Genomic DNA, 17,903 nt, shown 5'->3' with positions numbered 1-17,903 from the left:
GACACTGGCTTTAATCAGCTTAACCGGAAAGGCAGAGAGAACAATAGGTGATGAAGATGATGACATAAACTCTTAACAACCTGAAGATACACTAAAACATTTGACAGGAAAACTTTCCAGCTCCCTTTTTGACATTTTTCTTGTATTGCTCTGCAAGATCAAGCAATACAAATGCTTTGCATTATGCAAAGTTACTTAATCCCAAAGATATGAAACGTTTTCAGTTGCATTCAGTACAAGTAGTCCTAAACTTGCGACTGGTTGCTTAATCACTGCAGTCATGACAGACCTCCCTAGAGGTATTTAAAGTCCTGAAGTTGTGAAGGCAGCTTTCCCCATGATCATGTGACCATATTTCGGGCACTTGATTCGCATTTTACAGCCGTTTGCAAGGTCCCACAGTTGCTTTTTACAATTTTTTTTGTTGAAAACTGACATTTACTTGCAGTTTTCGGCAAAATCAGCCATAGAGAAAAATTGGTTTGCTTAACATTTATGGTAATCTCTTAACTATTGGAAAAAAGGTAATTTAAACCAAAACAAAACAGGTGGATCATGTGGATTACGGTACCCTCTTTATGACCATCATAACCTACAGCTGCAATGGGCAGGATGGAGGACTACTTGTTTCACATGGCTGTTGCTTGTTTGCTTGTTTGTAAAACTTATAGGCTGCCTACCTTATCTTAAAGTGACTCTGGGTAATTTAAAAACCCTGTTTTTTTCTACAGCATGCTGGACCATTTATACTTGATCTAGAACTGGAGGCGTGAAGGCTCTCCCATGGCAAAGGGGAGAGCAACCTGCCCTCATGTCTATGGAGATTCTCAGTCATCCAGGTCATGGTTGTCGTAAATGTGCTTTTTCAAGAGACAACTGGACTTTCTGGAAAGTCCAGTTGCCTTTTGAAAAAGCATCTTTGGGACAACCTGCCCTCATCCATTAGCCAGAGCAAGAAAGGTTTGCAGAGAGTTCGCATTACCCTTTCTAGTCAGAATCAACAACTATTTCAAAATTAAACAAGCTGACTCCACGTAATGGCCAAGAAGGCATTTCTGCTTCAATACTGCCGTCTTCTTCTTGCTGCCTGTGTGTTGTGGCCAGCTACTATTTTGCAAGACGGCATGGACCACTTCAAGCATTGGAATTCTTTGCTCTCAGCCTGTTAATACAATTTCTATGCAGTTCTCATTTCGAGCATGATAAACTGTGCTGTCAGTCTTCAACAAACAGGCTATTGTACCACAAACGGGGGCTAAGATAGCGCACCCTTGTTCTATTCCAAAATACCAATACTTGTGGTTGCAAACACCTCTTGAGAAAGGCAAAAAATGGGAACAGGGGACATTTGAATGCCCTCTGCTAATACCCAAAGTCATGATACAATATCAATCTTACCCACTTCAGAGGTAGGAGAAAGCAAGGTTTTCCTAAGTGTGTGGCATAAAACAGACCGATATTCTTTAAACTTTTAAGACATGTGAACTTCAACTCCCAGAATTTCCAAATCAGCATTCTGGGGAATTCTAGGAGTTGAAACTCACACAGTTTAAAGTTGCCAAGGTTGAAAAACACTGCATTGAACACAATCCCTCCTGCAACGTGTTTCACAATCTAGCTCAAGAGAAGCAAATTTGAGTATGCTTGTTAAAAGAAAAAAGGGAGGATTGTCAACTTGCAAGATTTGCTGAGCTAAAATAGTCCACCAGGACTACTGCAATGGTGACAAACTGGAATGTAGGCTTTTTCCTCTCCTCCTGTAATTGTTTGCTGACTTGCAAAGTGCTAGAAGTTTTTGGGGCAGAGGAGTAAACAGTAACCGGATGGCTTCAGTGCTCCGTTATCAGTTAGATAAGACAAAAGAGACACACGCTAAGTGATGAACATGTTTAGAAAGCACAAGGGGAGAAGAGAAAAAGTGGGAAAAGATATATTCAGGAGGTGAGCAAGTGAATCAGCATATAATGCAGCAAAATCTAAAGTGTATAAAAATCAGAAGGCAGGAGGATGGATGAGTTTTCTAGTAATCGTGACTTTATCAATAGTTGGCTAGCGTTGTGTTAAATCACGGTCTGGAGGCTTTTGGTAGCTTAGGGCACAGAGATTTTCTTGTCTAAATCTCAGTTAAGGGGAAAGTTAGTTTAAGTGATACAAGTCAGTGCAACTCAAAAGACCCCCATCCTGTTCTGCCTCTTTCACAGCAGTGAAATTTACAAAAAATGAAGACACAGTATGCTGGATTGCTTCCAAAATTCTCCCCTGAACTTGTTCAGAAAGGGTCGGGCTGATGGAATCCATATTGATAGGGGGGGGGGGGATGTCTGCACACACACACACACACACACACACACACACACACACCCCAAATAATATACATTTCTAGAGCAGCAGGAGCAACAGCAGATCTTCCAGGGTCCAGCATGGGGTTGCATATGGCTCTGTAGTTTCTTATTCTTTCCGTTTTTACGCCTCAGGAGCATCTTGTCCCAGAGTATGCAGCCAGTGCCATTTTTTTAGTATTTATTCATTTATAAAATTTATTTGCCAACCATCTCGCAGTTGAGGCGACTGAGCTGCTTACATTAAGATAAAACAAATTCTCAGTGATTATAAAGATGGACTAAAGTTATAAAAATTAAAATAAGTTAAAACAAGCTTTACACCTACATTGTGCAATCTTTTCAGTAGTCACGTTACAGAAAATGGGTGGCACAAAAATACACACACACACACACACACACACACACACACACACACACTGGGGCAAAAAAGTATTTAGTCAGCCACCAATTGTGCAAGTTCTCCCACTTAAAAAGATGAGAGAGGCCTGTAATTGACATCATAGGTAGACCTCAACTATGAGACACAAAATGAGAAAACAAATCCAGACAATCACATTGTCTGATTTAGAAAGAATGTTTTTGCAAATTATGGTGGAAAATAAGTATTTGGTCACCTACAAACAAGCAAGATTACTGGCTCTCACAGACCTGTAACGTCTTCTTTAAGAGGCTCCTCTGTCCTCCACTCATTACCTGTATTAATGGTACCTGTTTGAACTTGTTAGCAGTATAAAAGACACCTGTTCACAACCTCAAACAGTCACACTCCAAACTCCACTATGGTGAAGACCAAAGAGCTGTCGAAGGACACCAGAAACAAAATTGTAGACATGCACCAGGCTGGAAAGACTGAATCTGCAACCGGCAAGCAGCTTGGTGTGAAGAAATCAACTGTGGGACCAATAATTAGAAAATGGAAGACATACAAGACCACTGATAATCTCCCTCGATCTGGGGCTCCACGCAAGATCTCACCCTGTGGGGTCAAAATGATCACAAGAACCGTGAGCAAAAATCCCAGAACCACACGGGGGGGACCTAGTGAATGACCTACAGAAAGCTGGGACCAATGTAACAAAGGCTACCATCAGTAACACACTATGCCGCCAGGGACTCAGATCCTGCAGTGCCAGACGTGTCCCCCGGCTTAAGCCAGTACATGTCTGGGCCTGTCTGAAGTTTGCTAGAGAGCATTTGGATGATCCAGAAGAGGACTGGGAGAATATCATATGGTCAGATGCAACCAAAGTAGAACTGTTTGGTAGAAACACAACTCGTCGTGTTTGGAGGAGAGAGAATGCTGAGTTGCATCCAAAGAACACCATACCTACTGTGAAGCACGGGGGTGGCAACATCATGCTTTGGGGCTGTTTCTCTGCAAAGGGACCAGGACAACTGATCCGTGTACAGGAAAGAATGAATGGGGCCATGTATCGTAAGATTTTGAGTGCAAATCTCCTTCCATCAGCAAGGGCATTGAAGATGAAACGTGGCTGGGTCTTTCAGCATGACAATCATCCTAAACACACCACCCAGGCAACGAAGGAGTGGCTTCGTAAGAAACATTTCAAGATCCTGGAGTGGCCTAGCCAGTTTCCAGATCTCAACCCCAAAGAAAACCTTTGGAGGGAGTTGAAAGTCTGTGTTGCCCAGCGACAGCCCCAAAACATCACTGCTCTAGAGGAGATCTGCATGGAGGAATGGGCCAACATATCAGCAACAGTGTATGCCAACCTTGTGAAGACTTACAGACAACATTTGACCTCTGTCATTGCCAACAAAGGATATATAACTAAGTATTGAGATGAACTTTTGATATTGACCAAATACTTATTTTCCATCATAATTTGCAAAAAAAAAAATTCCAAATCAGACAATGTGATTGTCTGGATTTGTTTTCTCATTTTGTCTCTCATAGTTGAGGTCTACCTATGCTGTAAATTACAGGCCTCTCTCATCTTTTTAAGTGGGAGAACTTGCACAATTGGTGGCTGACTAAATACTTTTTTGCCGCACTGTATACATACATGATATTCAACTTTTGCAATCTCTAATAAACCTATCTGCAAATAAGTCACAGGAAACGTTTGATAAAACACACACAAACCCCTCCCATGCGCCCTTCAGAAGCATCACTACCACATCTCTTGAAACTGACATGTGAGAGAGGGAGGGAGAAAGAAAGAGAGAGCAAGAGAGAGAAGGAAGGAAGGAAGGAAGGAAGGAAGGAAGGAAGGAAGGAAGGAAGGAAGGAAGGAAGGAAGGAAGGAAGGAAGGGACGCAATCCTCCTAGTACAAAAATATCACCTATGCCTCTTCTAGAATAATTCAGTGTTTGTTTCAAATATGCCCTAAATGAATTTTGAAGGCAATGCTCAAAAAAGACATAGCTGGTCGCCACTGCTCCATCCTTTCCCCTTATGGGATGATGTGTCTGCAGAGACCTAGAAATAGAAACTGAAATAAGAGTTAAGCTCCTGTTAGATGCTTTTTACTGTCAACTGGCTTTGCAAAGGAGATGCTATCATCAGGCCTTTACATACCAAGACTGACTAATAAAGATCTCGCTTCAATCTATTCTTGCTTTAATCTAGGCTCCACCCCTAAAGCAGGAACAGGCAAAAAGTAAAGGAGACAGAATAAAGCCAGCATGATGAGCAGTTCTTTACCTGCAAAGTCCTACGTTTGTTGTCTTCTGTATGTATCCAAGCTCGTAGTGTCAACTCCGTGATGAATATCTGAGCAGCCTTGGCGAACAGAACAGGAGCTTCTGCACTGATCATCTACAGAAATGAAGGTGCATTTAACCTACTGACTGTATTAAAGACAATTACAGGACCCTGCATTACCCCCTACCCCATCCCATTCCCCCAAAATGCAAAACTTTCTTTGAGATGAGTGAGAGCTATTATAACTTATTTATCTTGGAAAATAAAGTATAAATTACTTTATCTTCCAAGAAGATCAGAATGATGCATATGGAAGTTATCCCTTTGGTTCTCACAGCAACCCCAAAAGGTTGGATAGACAGAATTAGAGGTTAGTTTGAGGCTACTTGCTGAGTGTTTGGATTAATTGAGAATTTTACTTGGAAATTCCCCAGGTTTTGCCACCTTGTCAAAGGTTGCCTTCCAGATATGTTAGGATTGAAACATGCCATTTTCCAGCCAGAGAATTCAAGACTTTGAACCTCAAGTGATACAAATATGAAAGGGCTTCACTTCTGAGGCCTCCCCTCGAGCCCAAGAAAGTGACAGAGTAGATAAATGTGCATGTCTTGCATTTAAGAACACCTTAAAGGAAGGAAGGAAGGAAGGAAGGAAGGAAGGAAGGAAGGAAGGAAGGAAGGAAGGAAGGAAGGAAGGAAGGAAGGAAGGAAGGAAGGAAGGAAGGAAGGAAGAACAGCGCAGAGGTTTCTCCTTGGCTCCCAGACAAACCTCTGCTCTTACCAAACTAGATAATAGGGGTTTTGGCCAAAGTGTCATCTTTGTTTATACAGGTCCTGGGTGGTCTTGTGACTGTCACCTAGTTTGGTAACTAAACATCCAGGAGCCAAGCAGCAAGCTGGGAGGACATCCTCTGCCTAAATCTACAACCCAAGCTACAAAAATTCTCCACAATTTCCAAATAAGAGCAAGCATGAGATATTCCAAGCCTTTGGCAAAGACTAGCCAGCTTCTTCCTCTCTCACACAGGAAATATCTCTCTTAATTTTAATTGCACTGCTGGCCTTGGTGAACTTCCTGTTCTCCTCAAGCTACAATCCCAAGTACAACAAATAATGCTGTCATTATTTGATTCTGGAATTTTAATCAGTGAAATATATTTATGAAGTAATACCACCATTCTGCAGTATTAAACATGGTGAACCTTGCTTGCAGATGCTTTTCAGAAGAAGCATTTTCTCTAGTGAATAAAGTAAGATTGTACTAAGCATCTAAGATTTTTCTATGTATTCTCATTTTTTAAAAAAAGTCTGCTGTCCATTATTTTTAAGTGCTCACAGAACTTTTTAAACAAAATATTTTTAATGAAATAATGGACTAAATGTTGATGCCTTAGGTTTTAAGATGGAAGTGAAAATGATTTCATCTGGTATTTTAAGAAACCTGTTTTAAGGAACCTCTTTGAAGAATTCTAGTTTTGCACTGAAGGGTAGACATTAAACATGGGCAGTGTTTGAAATCCACCCTGACTCAATCTGTAATTCCTTAGAAATAGGACAATATTTTACACACAGATTACTTCCCAGACAGCTAGGTCTACATGCAAAGCTTGGGCAATTCTGAAAAGGAACAGAGCAAACATCACTTGGTTTTCCAGCATTTGCCTGTTGAGGAAGAGAAGCTGCAGCTTCTACTGCAAGGTTGAAGAATGGTCCATGCAACCAGATGCAATGTCTACATAAAAGGGGAAAAAGTGTTCCAATGAACCATAGGTCATCTGCAAAGAAAGTTAAGAGGGGCATAGAGACCAAGATTTTTTTAATAAAAAAAATCACTATAAAATGTGCCTGTCAGGTGAATCTGTTTTTATCAACTGGAACAATTTTAAAAGTGCCCTGCTCCAAACCAATGAGGATTTTCACCTTTGCAACCGGTGTCAGTTTCAGTGATCCTATTTCCATTCTGTGAGAACCACAGTCAGCCTGGAGAAACCTAATCCTGATACTAAGAATGGGAGGGGGTAGAGAGGAGAGAAAGGGAGAGAGCAAGAGAAGGAAGGGAAACAGGACTAAGTTTGCTGTTACAGGTTAAAGTGTAAGATCAAGCATGGCTTCTCCATGGTATCAACGGGAAAATCCAGGATGGGTTATTCTAGCCTGCTAGCTTATTGACTGAAACTAAATTCTAAAGACACGCCTCCTTGGCAATGATGTGATGGACACTAGAAGGTTTTAAAGAAGTTTACTTATATTCAGAAATGGATATCAAGGGCAATCTACAATTAGAAACTTGTTTACTATGGAATGTCAGTTGCTGGGAGTAGCACCAACCAAAGAATGCCCTTATTGTAAATTTCTTAGGAGATCTCACCAGTCCTGGCACTTGTAATGTTTAAATGTTTATTTCATTTGTATGCCGCTCTATCCCGAGAGACTCAGGGCGGCTAACAAGTAATGGGGGAAGGGGAATACAAACAAAAGACAAAACAGGCAAGTTAAAACAGAGCAACAGTCACAACAGTTTAAGTGGGGCCAGGAACTCATCAGCCCCAGGCCTGCCAGAACAGCCAGGTCTTAGTGGCTTTACGGAAAGCCGGAAGGGTGGTGAGGGTCCGGATCTCCACGGGGAGGTCATTCCAGAGGGCCGGAGCAGCCACAGAGAAGGCCCTCCCCCGAGGGGTCGACAGTCGACATTGGCTAGCAGATGGTATTCGGAGGAGGCCTAATCTGTGGGATCTAATTGGTCGTAGGGAGGTGATTGGCAGGAGGAGGTGTCTCAAGTACCCAGGTCCAATACCATGTAGGGCTTTAAAAGTAACAACTAGCACCTTGAAGCGTGTCTGGAGACCAACAGGCAGCCAGTGCAGCTCGCGGAGGATAGGTGTGACGTGGGTGTACCGAGGTGTGACGTGGGTGTACCGAGGTGCACCCACAATCGCTCGCACGGCTGCATTCTGGACAAGCTGAAGTCTCTGAATGCTCTTCAAGGGCAGCCCCATGTAGAGCGCGTTACAGTAGTCCAGTCTTGAGGTCACAAGGGCATGAGTGACTGTTCTAAGGGCCTCCCGGTTCAGGTAGGGTCGCAATTGGTGCACCAGACGAACCTGGGCAAATGCCCCCCTGGTCACAGCTGACAAATGATGTTCTAAAGTCAGCCGTGGGTCCAGGAGGACTCCCAAATTGCGAACCCTGTCTGAGGGGCGTATAATTTCACCCCCCAGCCTGAGAGATGGAGTACAAGACCAATCTTTGGGAGGGAACAGCAATAGCCACTTGGTCTTGTCGGGATTGAGTGCAAGCTTGTTCATCCCAATCCAGATCCTGACAGCCTCCAGGCACTGACACATCACTTCAACCGCTTCACTGAGTTGGCACGGGGCAGACAGATACAACTGTGTATCGTCCGCATATTGGTGGTATTTTATCCCGTGCCGTCGAATGATCTCACCCAGTGGCTTCATGTAGATATTAAACAGGAGGGGGGACAGGACCGAACCCTGCGGCACCCCATAGTTAAGGGGCCTAGGGGTCGATCTCTGCCCTCCGACCAACACTGACTGTGACCTGTCCGAGAGGTAGGAGGAGAACCACCGAAGAACGGTGCCTCCCACTCCCACCTCCCGCAACCGTCGCAGAAGGATACCATGGTCGATGGTATCGAAGGCCGCTGAGAGGTCAAGGAGCACTAGGATGGAGGCATGGCCCCCATCCCTGGCTCTCCAGAGATCATCGATCAGCGCAACCAAAGCAGTTTCCGTGCTGTAGCCAGGCCTGAAACCGGAATGAAAGGAATCCAGATAATCGGTTTCATCCAAGAACCACCGGAGCTGAAAGGCCACCACTTTCTCGACAACCTTCCCAACAAAGGGGAGGTTGGAAACTGGACGATAGTTACTCAAGATGGCTGGATCCAAAGACGGCTTCTTCAGGAGGGGTCTCACCACCGCCGCCTTTAGGAGGGGCAGGAAGGATCCCTCCCGGAGAGAGGTGCTAACTATCGTCTGGATCCAGCCATGTGTCACCTCCCTGCTGTTCGCGACCAGCCAGGAGGGACACGGGTACAGTATACAAGTGGAGGCGCTCACAGCTCCCATGGCCTTGTCCACTTCCTCAGGCGTGACAAGTTGAAACTCAGTCCATAAATTTCGCTCAAGACCTTCCCCCAGTACCTCGGCTGGCTCTGAGCAATTGGAGTCCAAGTCTGTCTGAATCCGAGCGACTTTATCCGCTAGAAACTGAACAAACTCCTCAGCTCTACCTTGTAAAGGGACATCCGGATCCCTCCCTTTCAAGAGGGAGCGGATTATTCTAAACAAGGCGGCTGGGCGCGATTCAGCGGACGCAATAAGAGTGGCAAAATAAGCACATTTCGACACCCGTATTGCCACGAGATAGGCTCTGATAAAGGCTCTCATCAGTGCTCGGTCTGACTCAGACTTACTGGCCCTCCAGCGTCGCTCTAGGCGTTTCTTTTGGCGCTTCATCTCCCGGAGTTCCTCGGTGAACCAAGGAGCTTTCCTGGATCTGCTACCTCGGAGAGGCCGTAAAGGCGCAATCCGGTTTAGAACCCCCACCGCCGCTGAGTTCCAAACAGCAACCAAGGTCTCCACCGGACTGTGGACGAGAGCGTCAGGTATAACACCAAGCGCCGTCTGAAAACCGATAGGGTCCATCAGGGGCCTGGGGTGGAACCACCTAATCGGTTCCTCCTCCCTACAGTGGGGGATTGGCCTCCGAAAGTCAAGCCTCAGTAGGAAGTGATCTGACCATAACAGGGGCAAGATCTCAGTACCCCTCAAATCCAGATCACGTCTCCACTGCTCCGAGAGAAATACGAGGTCAAGCATGTGACCCGCTGAGTGAGTCGGGCCCTGGATTACTTGGGTCAAGTCCATGGCTGTCATGGAAGCCATGAACTCGTGCTCCATCAGAGTGATCACCCAGCGAAGGCAGATTGAAATCCCCCAGTATCATAAGCCTGGGGAACTCAACTGCCAGCTCGGCTACTGACTCGAGGAGTGAGGGGAAGGCTGTTGCAACGCTGTTGAGAGGCAGGTACGTTAGCAACAAGCCCACTTGACCCGCAAGGTCCAACTTCACCAGCAAGGACTCACACTCGACAAGCTCTAGAGCAGGGATCCTACGAGGAACTAAAGACACTCGGATAATGATAGCCACTCCCCCACCCCTTCCCTGTAGTAATGACTAGTGGTGCTTCTGCTCAATCCAGCAATTCCTCAGATGTGCCATAAAGCTATGATTTAAACAATGTCCATAGTTCTACTTTTAATAGCATATAACAGCATATCAACCTAGCATGCCACATTGCTTTTCAGTTATATGAGCCGTAGTGGCGCAGTATTTAGAATGCAGTACTGCAGGCTACTTCTGCTGACTGCCGGCTGCCAGCAGTTCGAGTCTCACCAGGCTCAAGGTTGACTCAGCCTTACCGACCTCGGAAGGATATCCATCCTTCCGAGGTCGGTAAAATTGAGGACACAGATTGTTGGGGGCAATGTGCTAAATCTGTAAACCACTTAGAGAGTCTGTAAAGAGGTATATACGGTAAGTCTAAATGCTATTGCTATATTGCAAAACTTTCCCTTTGGCACATATATTCAGAGAGAGAGAAAATAAAGAGAAAGCAACTCCTTCCTTTCCAGAAAACAAGTGGACAATCAAACTGGAAAAGTGAAACATGGACAAACAACTTCAAAATGGAAATTTACTTTCTTCAAACCAAAATGTAATCTTCACTTGGTACCCCACCTATCTCCCCCCCCCCCAGCTGCCATTGCCCACCCTCATTTGCCACAACGTCTCTCATGGCAGTATCAATGCAGCAGCCTGTGCTGCGTCTTAAGTTTCCATTCAACTCCAAGCCAGTCTATGTTTAGTTTTTAATTTGAAAATAAGACCGCCTCCAAGGAAGCATGCAGGGAAGTCCAATATACTTAAAACAAATTTTAGAGGTTTACATGTTAAGTGCCAGAAATTTTACCTTCACATCTTCATCTAGTTTCATGATCTTCTTAATGCGTGCCAATGGGAGCTCTTGAACTCTGAAATCTTTCTGCAGAGAGTAACATAAGAGAAATCTGACATTATTCCCCAAAACCTACAATCAGTAAAGGGTGAGACAGCTGTCCAACTGTTATAGTGGGAGATATTGCACAAACCTTCCCAAGGTATGATGAAGTCTCGTGTGTTACTCTTTTTCATTAGTGATCCATTGTTTTTTTTTTTAATAAATGTTTTTTAATTTTAGTTTAAAACAGGTACAGCATCTTTCTTTACATCTGTAGAAAATGTATCAATCAATTACAGATAAGTTTTGGTACATCTCCTCCACAGTCAACCAACATAACTCATATTATCTCAAGCATTATTATATATCCATTTTCATTTAACTGTAATTATTATTTAGAAATATTGATAAAAGTAATAATCTTGAACAATACCTGCCCACACCGGTGGGAAAGGAAAAAATCAAAAAAAAAAAAAAGGACAAATAAAAAATAAAAATTAGAATAAAAAATAAAAATAATACAAAAAAAAACAAAAACGACAAGAGACAAGGCAGGAAAACAAAACAAAACACAGGTGTCTATTATGGAAAAAAAAAAGAAGTATATCAACTGGTTACAACATGCTTTGGTGCTTCTCTTCCATTAACTCATATTAATTCAAATATCTTAACTCGAATATTTACCATATCAACATCATTATACCTCCAATTTTAATTACCTATGGTTATTTAAACATCCTTCATCCTTAGCTATGCTAAAGAATTAATCCATAACACATGCTGACAATTCATTTACTTATTTGTAAAATCCTCTATTATCATCAAATCCTCATATCCTATTTTAGCTGGACATCCATAATATTTAATTATATCATATATCATAACATTTTCCCAGTATTGATTAACATTTGATTGTATGTATTTTATTTAGTTTTTTAATAGTGATAATTATTGTAGTTAATACTCTTTATGTATAATCTAAAGATATTTTCTCATATCCAATTGTTAGTTATCATGTCAACTCCATATTATATACATTACTATCAATATCAATTATTATTCAACTATATCTGTTACAAGAAAAAGCAATTAGGTTTAACTAGTTTTCAATTGTATTCTTCTTTTTTTTTTTATAAGAGAACTTTTTTATTTTTCTTTAAAAAAAAAAACACAAATATGTCATCATTTGTCAATCATTAAGACATTGAAGTACAATTTTTTTTTTTTGTTGTGTATTCCCCTCCCTCCCTCCACCCCCCCATCCCCCCTCCTCCTTCCCCCCCCCGACTTCCCAGAACCCGTACACGGTATGGATTTTTAACTAACACAGTCTAAAATCTATTGAGAAAAAAGAAATAAAGAAATTAGTGACATTCTAGATTGAACTTAGCTTCTTCTTACTGAACTGACTTTTAACAGTTTAAATCATTTCTGATCTTAAGCATAGGCTAACTGGAATTTCTTAGTCCCGTATTTATTTTGTATATAGTCAATCCATTTTTTCCAGTCTCGTTTATATCTCTCATTTGAATAATCTTTGAGATATGCCGATATTTTAGCCATTTCAGCTAAGTTTGTTACTTTCAATGTCCATTCTTGGATTGTAGGCAAGTCTTCCTTCTTCCAATATTGCGCCACCAACAGTCTTGCTGCAGTTATCAGGTGCAGAATCAAATTGGTCTCTACCACTGTAAAATCAGTACATATACCTAGTAAAAATAACTGAGGAATAAACTTTATCCTTCTTTTAAAAACATTTTGCATGACCCACCATATTTTTATCCAAAATGCCTTAACCTTTTGGCAGGTCCACCATATATGATAATATGTAGCATCGAGAGAACCACACCTCCAACATTTAGGCTGTACATTCGGATACATAGAAGCCAACTTTTTAGGATCTAAATGCCATCTGTAGAACATCTTGTAAAAATTTTCTCTCAGATTTTGAGCTTGTGTAAATTTCACATTTCTTACCCAAATTCTTTCCCATGTATCCAACATTATTGGTTCCTCAATATTTTGAGCCCATTTTATCATACAATCTTTAACTAATTCTGTTTCCGAATCCATCTGTATTAATACATTATATATCCTCTTTATATGCATTAAGCTTTGATCTCTTATTTGTTTAAACAGATTATCCTCAACTTGAATAAAACCAATTTTTTGATCTATTTTCCACCTAGCCTGTAATTGCCCATACTGGAACCATGTTTGAACTACCTTCTCCTCTTTTAATACCTCTAAAGATTTTAATTGTAATACCCCCCTTTCCGAGGTAAGAAGCTGTCTGTAAGTAAATCTGTCCTGTTTTTGTGCTGTATTCATATTTTCAATTGCATGTCTAGGAATTGCCCACATGAGTATCTTGTCATTTAATTTATATTGGTATTTCTTCCAAACCCGCAGTAAAGCATTTCTTAAAATATGACTTTTAAAGTTCTTATCCAATTTTTTGTTGAATAACAGGTAAGCGTGCCAACCAAATACCAGATCGTGTCCCTCAATGTTCAATATTCTATCATTGGTTAAATGAATCCAATCACTAATTACAGATAATGCCACTGCATCATAGTATAGTTTTAAATTAGGTAGTTTCAGTCCTCCTCTCTCACGTACATCTTGCATTATTTTCATCTTTACCCTCGGCTTCTTTCCTGCCCACACAAATTTGTTGATACCCTTCTGCCATTCTAAAAGGTTCGCATCTTTTTTAAGTATAGGTAACATTTGGAAAAGAAATAAAAATTTTGGTAAAATGTTCATTTTCACTGCCGCTATCCTGCCCAGCAAAGATAAGTGCAATTTCTCCCATTTTTTCATCTCTGTCTGTATGCTATGCCAAAGTGGTTCATAATTATGCTTATATAACTTCCCATTTGAAATTAAAATGTTAACTCCAAGATATTTGACTTTTTTAACTACCTCACATCCTAGCATCACTCCTAATTCTTCCTTTTGTTTAATATTCATATTTATAGCTAATGTTTTGGTTTTTCCTAAGTTTATTTTAAAGCCAGACACTTGACCATATTGATTAATCGTATTCATTAAAACCATACTGGATTCCTGCGGTTGTTCCAATATTATGACCAAATCATCCGCAAAAGCGCGGACTCTATATTCTTGCTGCCTAATCTTGATCCCTTTTAAACCATCCAAGCCCCGTATTTTATTCAACAATACTTCCAAAGTTATAATAAACAATAATGGGGACAAAGGACAACCCTGTCTTGTACCTTTTCCAATTTGAATAGAGTCTGTTAAACTTCCATTGATTATGATTTGTGCTGTTTGCTGTTGGTATATTGCTTTAATTGACTGTAAAAAATTATCTCCTATCTGCATTTTTTGCAATATCTTCAGCAGAAATTGCCAGTTAACTCGATCAAAGGCCTTCTCAGCATCCAAAAATATAAACGCAGCAGGGATCTGGTTGTTCTTTCCCAAATATTCTAATGCATTAATAATTAATCTGACATTACTTTTCATCTGTCTCCCTTGTATAAAACCTGTTTGGTCCGTATGTATCAATTGTTGAATGACCAACATTAACCTATTTGCTAATATTTTAGTAAAAATTTTATAATCTACATTCAGTAATGAAATGGGTCTATAATTTTTGGGTTGAGTAGTATCTTGATCTTCTTTGGGTATCAAAGATATAAACGCTGTCTTCCAAGATGGAGGGACTTTACCTTCCGTTTGAATCATATTAAATAATTCTCTAAGAGGTTCTACCATTTCTAACTGTAAGTTTTTATAGTAAACCGCTGTCAAGCCATCTGTACCTGGTGCTTTCCCTGGCTTTAATTGCTTAATTACCTGCAGGATTTCCCCCGAGGTTATTGGTTGATTCAATTTTTGCCTGTGTTCTTCTCTAACTGAAGGTATTTTCTCCTTGTCTAAATATTTGTCTATGTCTAAACCATTAATTTTATCCCCTTTATACAGTTCTGTAAAAAATTCCCAGAAAGCCTTTTGAATCTCTTCCTGTTGGAACACCTCCTTCCCTCTGTAAATCAGTTTAGATATATTTCGAGTTTTCCTTTTTTTCCTAATCTGATAAGCTAACCATCTGCCAGGTTTGTTTGCATTACAAAAAGTATTGTGTTTTGCATATAATAAATTAGTAGCTACCTGGTCAGAGATCAACATGTCAAATTGAGATTTTAATATGTTAATAGTTTCCTTAACCTTTGTATCGTCTGGTTTCCTTGTTAACTCCAGCTCTTTTCTCTTAATTTCCTCTTCCAGTTCTGTTCGTTTTAACCCTTGCTTATTTCTATGTGTTTTATTTATATTCATCAAAACTCCTCTCATATACGCTTTGCTTGCATCCCATACAAATTCCATAGATGTACCCTTATTCATATTCAAAACAAAATATTCAGATAGTAATTTTTTACAATCATTAATATAGTTTTCATATCTAAATAAATTTTCATTCAGTCTCCAAAACCTTCTTGCCTGCACTACCCTTCCCAACTCCATCCAAACTGGGTTATGGTCCGAAAGGACTCTAGCTGCAATCTTTGTTTTCTTGACCCTAGAAAGCAAATCATTAGTGGTTAGAATAAAATCAATCCTTGAAAGGGATTGATGCCTGTCCGAGAAGAAAGTGAAGTCATATTCCTCTGCATTTCTTTCTCGCCAGATATCTCTCAATTCAAAATCATCCATAATGTCAAAGAAGGATTTGGGTAACTTTGCTCGCATCTTGGTATTTAGGCGGGAAATCTTCTTATCTCTCTTAGTGTCTATCACTCCATTCCAGTCACCCAATAGTATACAGGAACTATAGTCCCACTGTACTAATTTAGCATGAAGATTTCTATAGAATCTGTCTTGCTGTTGATTGGGTGCATAAATTCCCAAAAGTAATGTCTTTTTCCCTTCTAAGATTAAGTCTAAAGCAATATATCTTCCGAAGGGATCTGCTTCTATTAATTCAGCTTTCATATCTTTTCTTAAGTATACAACTATACCATTCTTCTTTTCCATAGCAGAAGCTGCAAAATGTTGACCAAGTTTTGAGTTGATCAAATATTTTTGATCAGTTGACTTGATATGAGTTTCTTGCAAACAAATTACATCGTTCTTAAACTGTTTAAGATAATGAAATATTTTCTTCCTCTTCTGTGGAGAGTTCAGTCCGTTGACATTCCATGTTAAAATCTTAGTTGTCATCTTTGGTTGATTGAAGCATTTTTAGAGCTTCCTGCACGGCCTGTTTAACCTTAGGTTTAGCTCCTCCCACTGCTTCCAGATTTGTTGTTGTAGTTCCTTGATCGATGGCCGATGATTGTTGATACTGTTGCTTCTTAGCTTGTTTCTCCATACGTCTAGTAGTCATGCGGCTAGGTCTTGGTTCCATAGCACCTTGCACTTCTAGTGAAGAGAGATGCTCCATCTTGTCTGGTGGTTGTGTAGTTTGCTGTCTATCCTGTCCTTCTTGTGGTCTTTCTCTAGGTCCAGATGGTGCAGGGTGTCCGGCCTTCAATATATTATAATAAAAATCTCGGGCTTTCCATACAGAGTTGAGGCGGTACCTTTGCTTATCAAATGTAAATATGATGCCGAATGGTGCATCCCATCTATACTGTATCTGACGGTTTCTGTGTTCTTCGGCCAAAAAAGCGTAGTCTCTTCTGGCTCTTAACATTTGAGGTGGTATCTCTTTCAAAACAACCAGGTCTTGACCGCCAATTTGAAGCTTAGTGTTATAAGATGCTTGCAGTACCATATTTCTGAACTCTCTTGTAGTAAAATATATAACGATGTCTCGAGGAAGCTGCTTCTGCTTTGCCAGCCAGGAGTTAACGCGGTAAGCTTTGTCAATTTGCCGGCCTTGGTTGGTCCCTGGTCTTCCCATCAGGCGGTCAAAAGCTTCCGATAGGATCTGTTTCAGGTTCTCCTCTTTCTCCTCACGCAGCCCCCTTACTCTTAATGCGAGCTCCATTTGTCGGTACTGTATCATAATAATTTCTTTTTCAGCATTTTCCACTTTTTGTTCCACCACCTCTGTTTTCAATGTCAAGTTCGCATTGGCATCATTAAGAACCTCTAGAGTATCTTCCACTCCAGAAATATGTTCTGTTAATACAGTTACAAGACTCAGCATGTCGTCTCTAATTTTATCAACCTTAGCCTCAAATTTCTCATACAACTCCTGTTTAAGTCCTTTTATTTCACTTTTAATTTCACTTTTAATTTCTTCTTTCATTTCTTTTATTTCCTCTTTTCTCTCCTCTCTATTATCTCTAAATTTATCTTCCATTTTAATTGTCTGTGCATTAAGAGCCTCGCTTAGATTACTCAGAAAAAATTCTTTCGTTAACACATCCCCAGCAGGGGGCGTAGGAAGCGGAGGCTGCAGCTTTGTGCCAGGCACTGAGGATGTGCCCCTGGAAGTAGAGGGTGAAGACTTCAAGTTAATATTTGGTTTTGAGGCCATTTCAAAATTTGTCTGCCTGCAGTTAATAAAACTCTATCGCCTAAATATGCAGCTTTAAGTAAAGAGGCTTTTATTTTGAAGTTTAAGGCTTGGCAAAACTTTCAGTGAGTAAACATTGTAACAAGACCGTTCAACAGATTCATCACCATTTAACTTCCAAATAAGCAAAGTTAATGAAGGAGTAAAATTCTTCTATTGTGAAACCAAAACATTTGATAAGCTATCTCTTTTGTTTTGAATTCTTTTGAAGTCTTGTGAGAATTAGCAGAAAGTGTTCGTTATTACCGGAGAGACCAGCCTGCTCGGCGCCATTTTAAAAGCCTCTGAGTAAATAATTTTTCGGAGGAGAAAAAGAGAAGAAGCTAAAATGTTGATAAGCAATTATTGTCCTCGCAGTAAACGGATTCA

At 40.7% G+C, this 17,903-nt stretch overlaps 1 protein-coding gene across 2 annotated transcripts in view; it reads right to left on the bottom strand.

Annotated features, from left to right (window-relative positions):
* The window catches only part of NFYC (nuclear transcription factor Y subunit gamma), an 85,327-nt gene that overhangs the window by 15,478 nt on the left and 51,946 nt on the right, over window positions 1-17,903 (bottom strand). For both annotated transcript variants that reach the window (XM_087728287.1, XM_087728288.1), the window contains exons 3-4: window positions 11,009-11,080; window positions 5,012-5,125 (exon numbers count right to left, since the gene is read on the bottom strand). In XM_087728287.1, coding sequence (XP_087584413.1) covers window positions 5,012-5,125; window positions 11,009-11,080 — 186 coding nt within the window. The remainder of the gene's footprint in view (window positions 1-5,011; window positions 5,126-11,008; window positions 11,081-17,903) is intronic.

This window comes from Thamnophis sirtalis, unplaced genomic scaffold (genome assembly GCF_051295495.1).
Source record: "Thamnophis sirtalis isolate CommonGarterSnake01/CBP01778 unplaced genomic scaffold, rThaSir2_p1.2 scaffold_13, whole genome shotgun sequence".
Classification (NCBI taxonomy): domain Eukaryota; kingdom Metazoa; phylum Chordata; class Lepidosauria; order Squamata; family Natricidae; genus Thamnophis; species Thamnophis sirtalis.
This window is presented reverse-complemented; position numbering and strand designations above follow the sequence as displayed.